Below are 12,505 nucleotides of genomic sequence, written 5' to 3' on the forward strand. Positions count from 1 at the left end.
CTAGACTATAGACTAGACTATAGACTAGACTATAGACTAGACTATAGACTAGACTATAGACTAGACTATAGTCTAGACTATAGACTAGACTATAGACTAGACCATAGAACAAAGACTCTACTATATTATACTACTATATTATATTATTAGCCTAGACCATAGACTAGACTGTAGGCTAGACTATAGACTAAACTGTAGACTAGACCATACACTAGACTATTGGCTAGATTAAATACTAAAAACTAGGCTGTAGATAGACTTTGGACTAGGACTAGTCTAAACACTAACCTAAGACTATAGAGTAGACTTTGGACTTGACTATAGACCAGATTATAGAATATTCTTAAAACAGTCTATTAAAAAACACAATTTACAATCTTGCATGATCTTAAAAAAGTGTTATTCTTAAACTAATTTATTTACAAATTAAATCACTTTCAGATCGTTTCCAACTGCAGTTTATTTGTCATGGTTTTTTTATTCCTTTTTTTTACTACTAACTTCTTGTTTTAGCTATTATTGTTGGTTTTTTCTAGTAAAACAAATGCGGAAGAGTTTTCATTTTTCATATGAAGTATTGTGTGTTCTTTGTCTAGAACGACATTTAGTAGCGTTGCGTCTTTGAAGTTTGTAATGAATAGTTTGATATATTAAGTTGCTGTTAATGTTGTTGTCATTAATATCACTGTAATTATGTAGCAAGTTTATTTGTCTATATGCAACATTTGTGTTTATTTTTTTTCGCTTATAACAACATAAACAAATATCACATAATTAACATAAAAAGAAAATGATTCACGGCTTGTTGCTTCAACAAACGTATTTATTGCGAGATCTGTTATGATACATTTTAGATTAGTGTGTTACTAATGTAATATGAAGTAGTAGTCATTTTTTTGTCTTTTTCGAAAAAGGTATTATATTTCTTAAAATTAAGTTAGGGAAATTAAATGTTGAGATATTAATTGCGAGTGAAATGTTGTGTGGATCGTTTGAAGGTGGAGAGATAAACTAGATTTGTTAGTTAAATTTCCTGTTTTTAATTTACTTAAATCACAGAGAGAGAAATAAGTTACAGGCACCTCTCTCAATATCTCAATCAGCGTACTCGTTCACTCTCTGCCTATAGCTGTTTTAGAACATTGATGTTTAAAGATAGAATATTATGAATTATTAAACTGAAAGAAAAGCCAATAACAATCGTATTCGTTTAAGAATATATTTTCAATTAAAATTTTAATTGCTAATAAGACTATAATTAAACCTATTAAAACACATACGTCGAAAACTCGTTTCATTTGTTATCTCGAACATAAATATTTAGTGTCATATGGATTGCATTAATATTATCACTAAATATTTTTTTAGTTTTAATTTAAAATGTATGAACACTTAAAAACAAAGTTCTTGAAATCAAATTTAGATTGTTAAACAAAAAAGTGCATTAAAAACAAATACTTATCTACAAATTTCAGTATACATTGAACCCGCCCACCTGACTTTTTATATTTAAATTTATTTAGTTCATAAAACTAATTTTAGAAGAACTTATATAAAAAAAAACTTGCCAAAACATTAAATTTATTATTTTACTGATAGTAAAATATTTTTTGCTTATCTTTTCGAACAACACTCAAAATATAAAGTACCTACCTCAACATTTGCTTATTTTCATGAGTTCAAAAAAGAATTGTTTAATGAAAAACAATTACATTTTTTTAAATAAATAATCTTTAATAGTGAAATAGAACAACACGTTTGTTTAGTTATCAGATTAAATACAAAATATAATTTGGAAGTTTCCATTAACATTGATAAGAATTATGAAGTGTATAAACAAAACTATACATGAACTATTACACTCAAGCAAAAATTTTGATACTAATTTTCTCTTATTAGAACTGAACTAGAACTGAACTAGAACTGAACTAGAACTGAACTAGAACTGAACTAGAACTGAACTAGAACTGAACTAGAACTGAACTAGAACTGAACTAGAACTGAACTAGAACTGAACTAGAACTGAACTAGAACTGAACTAGAACTGAACTAGAACTGAACTAGAACTGAACTAGAACTGAACTAGAACTGAACTAAACTAGAACTGAACTAGAACTGAACTAGAACTGAACTAGAACTGAACTAGAACTGAACTAGAACTGAACTAGAACTGAACTAGAACTGAACTAGAACTGAACTAGAACTGAACTAGAACTGAACTAGAACTGAACGGGAACCAAAATAGAACTAAACCAGATCAGAACTCGAACAAAATTGATAAATAGTTTTTTTTTTTTTTAAATAATAAGATAGCTATTGTTTATTTTCACTAACAATTTCGATTGAGTGTAATGTTATCTTATAAGAAATTCGCCACCGTGTTGTTTGAACACATTTGTTAATCTAATAACAACAAACAATTTTAATCGGCAAATAGATTTGTAAAAAAAATAGTTTTTATTATTTTTAATAAAAATAAAAAATATTTAGTTGTACTTTAAGACTGAAAGCGTTAAAATGTCTCTTTCCGCGGTTGTTTGTGAAACCTATTACGATGAAAATACAAAAACCTGGTATGGTCCCAAACAAAAGGACTTTTACGGAACTGATATGACTTTGGGTGATGCGATTATTTCTGTATTACATCAAAACCGCAAAAAGGTATTACAATATGTAGACAACACTGGGGAAAAGCTGACGGGAGAGGAGTTGCTGAGAAATGCTTTAAGCATTTGTAAAACATTTGTAAAATTGGGTGCTCAGCCGAGAGATGTTATGGGTTTATATGCCTCAAATTCTCATTATTTGTCATCGATTGTTTTGGCAGTTTGGTTAAGCGGTGCAGCTATAAATGCCGTTTATGATTTATTTGATCAAGGTAATGTTTTTTTAGCTGAATTATATAACAAATGCAACAAACATTTCACAATATTTTGTTATATTTTCAGCCGAATTGGAAGTTATTTATAAAGTAACACGTCCTAAATTTATTTTCTGTGATGTGGCCAATTATCAGGCAGCCGTTAATGTTAATGAACATTTAAACTTAAATGCTCGCATTTATGTTGTTAATGGTGAAGTGGCAAATCTGCCCAATGTTAACGATTTATTGGGCCATTACAGTCATGAAGAATTGGAAGAATTTGTGTTAGTATAAAGCAGATTCTTTTTTGGAAAATATAATTTACAGTTAGTATACAATTTTTTTAGACCACCCTGCTCGAATATCGATGGTGATTATAATGCGGCAATTACTTGTTCCTCTGGTACTACAGGTCCTCCTAAAGGTGTCTGCATGTCCCATAAGGCGATATTGAATCAAAAAATACAGTACGTAACATGGGAACTTTATTCAGTTCTAGTTCAGTTCTAGTTCAGTTCTAGTTCAGTTCTATTTCAGTTCTAGTTCAGTTTTAGTTCAGTTCTAGTTCAGTTCTAGTTCAGTTCTAGTTCAGTTCTAGTTCAGTTCTAGTTCTAGTTCAGTTCTAGTTCAGTTCTAGTTCAGTTCTAGTTCAGTTCTAGTTCAGTTCTAGTTCAGTTCTAAGTAGTTCAGTTCTAGTTCAATTCTAGTTAAAAATTGAAATTCTATCACTTCTTAAATGGTTTTTTTTTATTATTTTAGCCACACCCTCTGTAACGACTCGGTTGCCTTCTCCTTCAGCTCACTCTATTGGGTTTCTGGTTTATGGACTTTGAAGGAGTCACTTTTACGTGGTTGCTTGCGTATCGTAACGACCAAACCCTTTACACCCGAATACTGCATGGATTTGGTAAAGCGTCACAGATTACCCATATGATTAGCAGTTCCGTGCATATGACTGAAGTCGCACTTTTAAATAAACCAGAATGGAAGGATTGCATGAAGTCCATAGATACCCTGATCTGTGGTGGAGCAAAAGTACCTAAAGTTACCTATGAAACTATAATAACTCTTTTATATGATAACACAAAAAAACCTGGATTTGTGGTGGTCTATGGTATGACCGAATTATCTGCTTTGCTCACAAATAACTATGTTTCATTGGGTCGTGGTCTTAATGGTTCCGATGGCAAACTATTACCCAATAAGATAGTACAAATTCTAGATAAAGATGGCAAGGCATTAGGCATTAATGAGCATGGTGAAATACATATAAAATTCCGTTACAATTGGTCGGGTTATATGAATAACCAGTTAGCCTATGAAAAGGTTTTCAAGGATCAATGGTTTGCAACGGGTGATGTGGGCTATTTCGATGAACAGGGCTTTTTACATATTTGTGCACGCGATCAGGATGTCTATAAGTCCTTTAATATACACATTTATCCTGAGAAGATTGAAAATGTTATCTTAAGAATTCCCGGTGTAAAAGAGGTCTGTGTCTTTGGTGTTCCCCATCTGGTATATACCAATGTCTCTGCCTGTGCCGTGGTACGTGCTAAAACTCCTGAGGGTGAATTGTTAACTGAAGATTTGATTAAGAAGGTGGTGAGTGAGGAACTGCAAAAATATTATCATTTGTGTGGTGGTGTTTATTTCTTTGATACTCTACCAAAAACGGGCTCCGATAAAATTAAGAGAAGTCATATACGTGATCTTGTTATTAAAAATATGAATATTGATTTTGTTTAAAATTGTATTATTTTTTTCTTGATTATGGTACTTTTATTTTAAAAAGTGTTATGTATTTTTTTAGTAGTTAAATGTGTACATTGTACAAGTTTAGGATTGTTTAAATAAAATAATTTATATTAAATTTTTTATAAAAACAAGAAATTGTTAAATTTTATTTTCTATTTGTTTAGTTGCTTTTAAGTCTCTTTTCTAATAAAAAAAATATGAAAAATATGTTTTTTCTTTTATTGATTTGATATTTGGAAGTAAATAGTAGAAATGTTATTTTATCTTCTGGAATATATAATATGGACACCTCTGAATGACACAAAAGTAGTCACTTTAAGAAGACACTTTCTAGTGACACCTTGAAGAGTCTTTTGTAAAACCTCTCTTGCAATTGTCATAAATGTTTAAGATAAGGGACACCTCTAAATGACACAAAAGTAGTCACTTTAAGATGACACTTTCTAGTGACACCTGGAAGAGTCTTTTGTAAAACCTCTCTTGCAATTGTCATAAATGTTTAAGATTTGTCTGTGAGTTGTTATAAATTATCTTCCTCATGAATTTTCTAAAACAAGAAAATTTGTACAACATTTTTCTTCAAAAAAAAAAAAACAAATATCGATATTTTTTGGTAAAATGTAATTTTAACTTAATTTTTCTACAAAAAAACAAAGTTATCGAAAATCATCGATAAATAAGAAAACAACTTATATATATTTTTACTAACATTTTCGTTTGAGTGTATTGTTTTCTCATGATTAGCAACATTTTTTTATTTAAACATTTCTTTTAATCTAACAACAAATATATGATTTTAATCGGTAAATAGAATTCATTTATTCTTTTCAAAATTTTCTATTTGATAACATCAGTCTACGCAAAAACCCAAAATTTGCCATTTCAGTTGTACTGAAGCACTGAAACTGTAAAAATGTCTCTTTCCGCTGTTGTCTGCGAAACGTATTACGATGAAAACACTAAGACCTGGTATGGTCCCAAACAAAAGGACTTTTATGGATCTGATATGACTTTGGGTGATGCTATTATAACAGTATTGCAACAAAATCGCAAAAAAGTATTACAATATGTCGACAATACTGGAGAAGAGTTAACGGGAGAACAGTTGCTTAAGAATGCCTTGAGCATTTGTAAAACATTTGTTAAATTGGGTGTTCAGCCGAGAGATGTTATGGGTTTATATGCCACAAATTCTCATTACTTGTCATCGATTATATTGGCCGTTTGGTTGAGTGGTGGCGCTATAAATGCGGTTTTTGATTTATTTGATCAAGGTATTTATTTTTTATTTTTGGAACGGTGTTATATAAGCAATGCAAACGTTTCATAACTCTTCTTTTAGCTGAATTGGAAGTTATTTATAAGGTAACACGTCCTAAATTTATTTTCTGCGATGTGGCCAATTATCAGGCAGCTGTAAATGTTAATGAAAATTTAAACTTAAATGCTCGCATTTATGTTGTGAACGGTGAAGTTGCAAATCTACCAAATGTCAAAGAATTATTGGGCAATTATAGTGATGAGGAATTGGAAGAATTTGTGTAAGTTTAAAGGAATTTTTTGTGAAATATTGTTGCTTATAGTTTTAACACAATTGTTATAGACCTCCCTGTACGAATATAGATGGTGATTATAGTGCGGCAATATCTTGTTCCTCGGGCACCACAGGACCTCCCAAAGGTGTACACATGTCTCATAAGGCGGCCTTGAATCAAAGAGTATAGTAAGTGTTATGAGAGTTTTATGGTGGGCCATAGGTCAAAGTCCAGTTTTAGTTCAGTTCTAGTTTAGTGCTAGTTCAGTTCTAGTTCAGTTCTAGTTCAGTTCTAGTTCAGTTCTAGTTCAGTTCTAGTTCAGTTCTAGTTCAGTTCTAGTTCAGTTCTAGTTCAGTTCTAGTTCAGTTCTAGTTCAGTTCTAGTTCAGTTCTAGTTCAGTTCCAGTTCAGTTCTAGTTCAGTTTTAGTTCAGTTCTAGTTCAGTTTTAGTTCAGTTTTAGTTCAGTTCTAGTTAAGTTCTAGTTCTCATTCTGTAACATATGAAATAGTTCTTAAAACCCAACATTATATTATTTTAGCCACACCCTCCGTACCGACTCGGTTGCCTTCTCCTTCAGCTCAATCTATTGGGTTTCTGGCTTTTGGACTTTAAAGGAAAGCCTTTTACGTGGTTGTTTGCGTATCGTCACTACCAAACCCTTTACACCCGATTACTTCATGGATGTGGTGAAGCGTCATCAGGTGACTCATATGATTAACAGTACCGTGAATATGACTGAAATCGCACTTTTAAATAAACCAGAATGGAAAGAGTATATGAAATCTGTAGATACAATAATCTGTGGTGGTTCAAAAGTACCTCAAGTTACTTATGAAACTATTAATGCTCTTGTAGATGATAACACAAAAAAACCTGGATTTGTTGTGGCCTATGGTATGACTGAATTATCTGCTTTGCTTACAAATAACTATGTTTTATTGGGTCGTGGTTTAAAGGGTTCTGATGGTAAACTATTGCCCAATAAGGTTGTACGAATTCTAGATAAAGATGGCAAGGCATTGGGCATTAATGAGCACGGTGAAATATATATAAAATTCAAATACAATTGGTCGGGTTATATGAATAACCAGTTAGCCTATGAAAAAGTTTTCAAAGATCAATGGTTTGCAACGGGTGATGTGGGCTATTTCGATGAACAGGGCTTTTTGCATATTTGTGCCCGCGATCAAGATGTCTATAAGTCCTTTAATTTACATATTTATCCTGAGAAAATCGAAAATGTTATCTTGAGAATTCCCGGTGTACAAGAGGTCTGTGTCTTTGGTATTCCCAATGTTATGTATGCCAATGTCTCTGCTTGTGCCGTGGTACGTGCCAAAACTCCTGAGGGTGAAAAGTTAACTGAAGATTTGATTAAAAAAGTGGTGAGTGAGGAACTGCAGGAATTCTATCATTTGCATGGTGGTGTTTATTTCTTTGAAACTCTACCGAAGACGGGCTCTGATAAAATTAAGAGAAGTCATATACGTGATATTGTTATCAAAGATATGAATGTTGAATTTGATTAGAATTGTGTTTATGTTATATATATATAGAATTTTTTGGTTTGTTTTTTTGCTCTTTTTTTTAGAAAGTGCCAATATATTTGTAGATAAATATGTACAAAATTAGAATTGTTTAAATAAATAAATTTTAACACAAGTTTTTATTTATTTTCGAAAAAAAAAAAATTTTTGGCTTTGAAATTAAAGTGCAAACCTTTAGGTTTTTGAAATCAAACTCTTTTAACAGTTTGTTTTCAGAAAAAACCACTGTATATATTTTATTATTGATCATACTTAAACTGAATTTTAAATTTCGCACTAATTTGAATTGCGTCAAAAAAATAATTTATGGTAAATTTGATTTCCAGTAAGTTTATACAGCTTTTAACCCAAATAAATTTAATGATTTTTAAATAAATACGGCGTATTAGCCATAAAATAAACTAAGTATTATGTATTTATCTCTGTATTTAGTTGTTTACTAAAACAAAAAAAAAAAAACATCATTATTCGACATATTTTATTATAAACATTAATTTCATATAATTAAAAATAATTTTTGGTTGTCATTATCACGAGTAAAAAACATAATCATTGGTTCATATCTTTATTTTGTCGCTTGCTTGGTAAGACTTTTTTTATCTGTCTCTTCAAAATTCAGTTTTTTTCGTTGAGTTGTGCCTTCATTAACGTTGTGTCATTGTCGTTTTATTGACCGAAAATGTTAATGTATTGAATAAGTATTTGTGTGTGACTATGAGAGAAGGAGAGAGCTTTTAGCTTAAGTATGCTATATCTTTTCTATGAGATTGTTTTTTTAGTTTTTTTTTTTTTTGCAATTATTGTTGATTTAAAGTATTTATATTTTGAACTTGTTTTGTGGTAAGTCTGGTTAAACGACAACATTAAATGGTGTTTCTTGGCTTGTTTAACTTTGTTTGTTTTAATATCGGAATGGTACGCTACGTTTGCAAGATGTTGGTTGTGCGCAATTGCATTTTAATATCTGAAGATTAATATTATATTGATAATATTTGAAACGTAAGTAAATCTCAAACTAACTTCCTAACTAACTAACTAACTAACTAACTAACTAACTAACTAACTAACTAACTAACTAACTAACTAACTAACTAACTAACTAACTAACTAACTAACTAACTAACTAACTAACTAACTCACTAATTAATTAACTAATTAACTAACTAACTCACTAACTAATTAACTAACTAACTAATTCAGATCTAGTTCAGTTCTAGTTCAGTTCTAGTTCAGTTCTAGTTCAGTTCTAGTTCAGTTCTAGTTCAGTTCTAGTTCAGTTCTAGTTCAGTTCTAGTTCAGTTCTAGTTCAGTACTAGTTCAGTTCTAGTTCAGTTCTAGTTCAGTACTAGTTCAGTTCTAGTTCACTTCTAGTTCACTTCTAGTTCACTTCTAGTTCAGTTCTAGTTCAGTTCTAGTTCAGTTCTAGTTCTAGTTCAGTACTAGTTGAGTTCTAGTTCAGTTCTAGTTCAGTTTTAGTTCAGGTTTAGTTCAGTTCTAGTTCAGTTCTAGTTCAGGTTAGTTCTAGTTAGTTCTAGTTTGATTCTAGTTCATTTCTAGTTCAGTTTTAGTTCAGTTCTAGTTTAGTTCTGTTCTAGTTCATTTCTAGTTCAGTTTTAGTTCAGTTCTAGTTTAGTTCTGTTCTAGTTCAGTTCTTTCAATTTGTAGTTCACTTTCTTGGTCATCATAAATTCAACAAAATACATTTTCCATTTTACTTCAACATCATATCATTTAATTTCATTTTCTTGTCATTTCTCTAGTCTGTTAAAAACAAAAGATCTTTTAACTTTTTTCTACACGCTCACTTTATTAATACAAGTATTACAGTTTATTTCCAACTTGAGATTTTTTTTCTTCTTTTTCTTCAAACCATGATCTCATGATGATGTAGTGTGTCAGTTGGCGTTGATATTTAAGAATGATTGTTGCCTAATAAGCCAAGATAACTGAATGGTATTTCGTTGTGTTTTTGTTGTTCATTTATTTATTTGTTTGTTTGTTTGTTTTATTTCACTCTTATTATAAATAACTTAAGTAAAAATATAAAATAATTTAATAAGCGTTTTTTTTTTTGCTTGTTAAAAAAAATAAATAGAAATATAAAAAAAACAAAGAATTGCTATGAAGTGTAAATGGAAGAGTGTAAATTAAAAGGAAATAAAATATGTGGGTTGTAAGACATTATAAATGAGTTTGTGGGTTTTTTGTAGTTGTTGCTTAAGATTTGCTATATTTATGTTATTGATCGATAACTATATAAGGTTAAAACGATATAAAAAAAAATATATAGTTGTAAACTGAACAAAAAATGTAAAATGAATCATAATGGTATAAAACGTAAATATTAAGTAAGATTTGTTTTAATTAAATCAAGGCTAAATGGCTGGTAATTAATTAGGAAAATAAATATTTTTTTATGGAAATAGTTTTTGTAAGAAGAATTTTTTATTTTGCAGAAATTATGGTGTTTGCTGCTTAAGTCTTTTGTTTTACATGTTTTAAATGCTTCGATGTTAGGTGATCATATGACTTGTTGTATGGAATTTTATATTTTCTAATAAAATATAAGGATTTTGAATTTGATCACATTAGTATTAAATATGCAAAGCTATCCTTTTAATATTTATGTATGTGTATGTATGCAGAAAACCTTTTGCAACAAAATTTTGCCTTACCCACATTTAAGTAAAAAATGCTTGCCACAATCTGGCCAAAACCTTAAAGGCATCATGTTTATTCCTCGAGACACATCAAAAACAAGGCTTTAAGAAAGAAAACTAAACTAAATAAAAGGAGCTGGCGGATCAACAAGCACATCTCGAAAATAACACTAAATAAATGCAAACATATGCAAACATACACACATACATACATATGTATGTATAAATACCCAATACAAATGCATACATACATACAGTTGCCAAATGATTATTTATCTTGTGTGTGGTATGATTAGGCCAATGGATATTTTGCATCAATTGGTCTGTCTGTCTGGCTGATAGACAAAACATCACATTATATTCTATGCAATGGTTAAGGTATAAACCTTTTTTTACTCTTTGCCAATCTTTACATTGGCCAAGCAACAACAGACAGTTAAGTTAAAAGAAGTAAGAGAAGACAAAACGCTTTTGTTGTTGGGCCAGACATACTAACAGACAGCTAGACGGACACGGTCTGGCGGCAATTTAAAACAATTTTTCTTTAAGTTCTTTTGTGGTCTTGTGGCTGGTATGTTTCTCCATTTCTATATAACTAACTTTTAAAGTTTTGACGTTAAAGTTCAGACCCTTAAGGTTTTGTTTTTTCAACATTTCTTTTTTTGTTTTATTATTTATTGCAGTCAAATTGTTTGATCGTCTTTTAAATATCAACAAAACATAAAAAAAATAAATCAACTTGATATGAATTGTTGATTTAAGTCTAATGTCTACAGAAAAAAACTCTATTTTATGGACATTTAATATATTTATGTTGTTTACATATTTATTTATCATTTCGACAAGAAGAGTTCAAACAAAGAATTGTAAAAATTTCAGAGTTTGGTGTCCCAAGTTAAAGCCTGTTTCCATTTTTCAAATGTTCTTCTACAAAGTATATTCTAAAATTTTCTTTAATTACTTTTACCATTTTGCACGGTCAGTTTTGACTTAACATGCTGATTATAAGTTATAATATAAATATATATATTTTTCTAATTATTTACAAATAACCACAAGGTTAAAACGTTGTATTTAATCATTATTCAAATATTTAATTTATCATAATGAACAGGCAAACATACAACAATTTATGAATATTTTTTATAAATTAACAAATTCTTAAGTAAGAACAAGGGAATGAAACCTGTTAAGAATGCTCGCGGGTTAAAGTTATATTAATGTATATAAAAACTATAAATACGAACAGTATTAACTATTAAATGCTACATAGTTTTAACTTTAAAGCAGTTGATAGCTTTGACTATAGATCAGTCTATAGTCTTGACTATAGATCAGTCTATAGTCTTGACTATAGATCAGTCTATAGTCTTGACTATAGATCAGTCTATAGTCTTGACTATAGATCAGTCTATAGTCTTGACTATAGATCAGTCTATAGTCTTGACTATAGATCAGTCTATAGTCTTGACTATAGATCAGTCTGTAGTCTTGACTATAGATCAATTAATAGTCTTCACTATAGATCAGTCTATAGTCTTGACTATAGATCAGTCTATAGTCTTGACTATAGATCAGTCTATAGTCTTGACTATAGATCAGTCTATAGTCTTGACTATAGATCAGTCTATAGTCTTGACTATAGATAAGTGTATAAACTTGATTATAGATCAGTCTATAGTTTAAACTGGAGATCAGTTTATAGTCTTGACTACAGATCGCTCTATAGACTTGACTATAGATCAGTCTATATTTTTAACTACAGATCAGTCTATATTCTTGACTAGAGATAAGTCTATAGTCTTGACTATAGATCAGTCTATAGTCTTGACTATAGATCAGTCTATAGTCTTGACTATAGATCAGTCTTTAGTCTTGAATATAGATCAGTCTTTAGTCTTGACTATAGATCAGTCTATAGTCTTGACTATAGATCAGTCTATAGTCTTGACTATAGATCGGTCTATAGTCTTGACTACAGATCAATCTATAGTCTTGACTATAGATCGGTCTATTGTCTTGACTATAGATCAGTCTATAGTCTTGACTATAGATCAGTCTATAGTCTTGACTATAGATCAGTCTATAGTCTTGACTATAGATCAGTCTATAGTCTTGACTATAGATCAGTCTATAGTCTTG

At 30.2% G+C, this 12,505-nt stretch overlaps 3 protein-coding genes across 3 annotated transcripts in view; 2 read left to right on the forward strand and 1 right to left on the reverse strand.

The window, feature by feature from the left end:
* LOC111677810 overlaps positions 1 to 8,887 on the reverse strand; it is a 26,520-nt gene extending 17,633 nt beyond the window's left edge. Inside the window, exon 1 of the mRNA XM_046954612.1 lies at positions 8,876 to 8,887. The gene's annotated coding sequence lies outside the window, so the exon portion shown is untranslated. The remainder of the gene's footprint in view (positions 1 to 8,875) is intronic.
* LOC111677805 (luciferin 4-monooxygenase-like) lies at positions 2,510 to 4,668 on the forward strand. The gene is given in 5 exon segments (XM_023439000.2): positions 2,510 to 2,878; positions 2,949 to 3,147; positions 3,211 to 3,330; positions 3,623 to 3,796; positions 3,799 to 4,668. Coding segments are annotated over 5 exon segments (1,668 nt in total). The 5' UTR covers positions 2,510 to 2,517; the 3' UTR covers positions 4,613 to 4,668.
* On the forward strand, positions 5,407 to 7,820 carry LOC111677807 (2-succinylbenzoate--CoA ligase-like). The gene is made up of 4 exons (XM_023439002.2): positions 5,407 to 5,895; positions 5,964 to 6,162; positions 6,225 to 6,344; positions 6,695 to 7,820. Exons 1-4 carry the CDS (start codon positions 5,535 to 5,537, stop codon positions 7,683 to 7,685), a joined length of 1,671 nt encoding a protein of 556 aa, XP_023294770.2. The 5' UTR covers positions 5,407 to 5,534; the 3' UTR covers positions 7,686 to 7,820.
* Positions 8,888 to 12,505: the final 3,618 nt, after the last annotated feature.

Source organism: Lucilia cuprina, chromosome 6 (genome assembly GCF_022045245.1).
Source record: "Lucilia cuprina isolate Lc7/37 chromosome 6, ASM2204524v1, whole genome shotgun sequence".
In the NCBI taxonomy this organism is placed as follows: Eukaryota; Metazoa; Arthropoda; class Insecta; order Diptera; family Calliphoridae; genus Lucilia; species Lucilia cuprina.

Bases quoted from the DNA above. Each gene is read 5' to 3' on its own strand.
- LOC111677807 (XM_023439002.2), top strand. From the start codon at position 5,535: ATGTCTCTTTCCGCTGTTGTCTGCGAAACGTATTACGATGAAAACACT. The intron at 5,896-5,963 runs GTATTTATTTTT...CTCTTCTTTTAG, and splicing joins TTTTGATTTATTTGATCAAG to CTGAATTGGAAGTTATTTAT. The intron at 6,163-6,224 runs GTAAGTTTAAAG...CAATTGTTATAG, and splicing joins GAGGAATTGGAAGAATTTGT to ACCTCCCTGTACGAATATAG.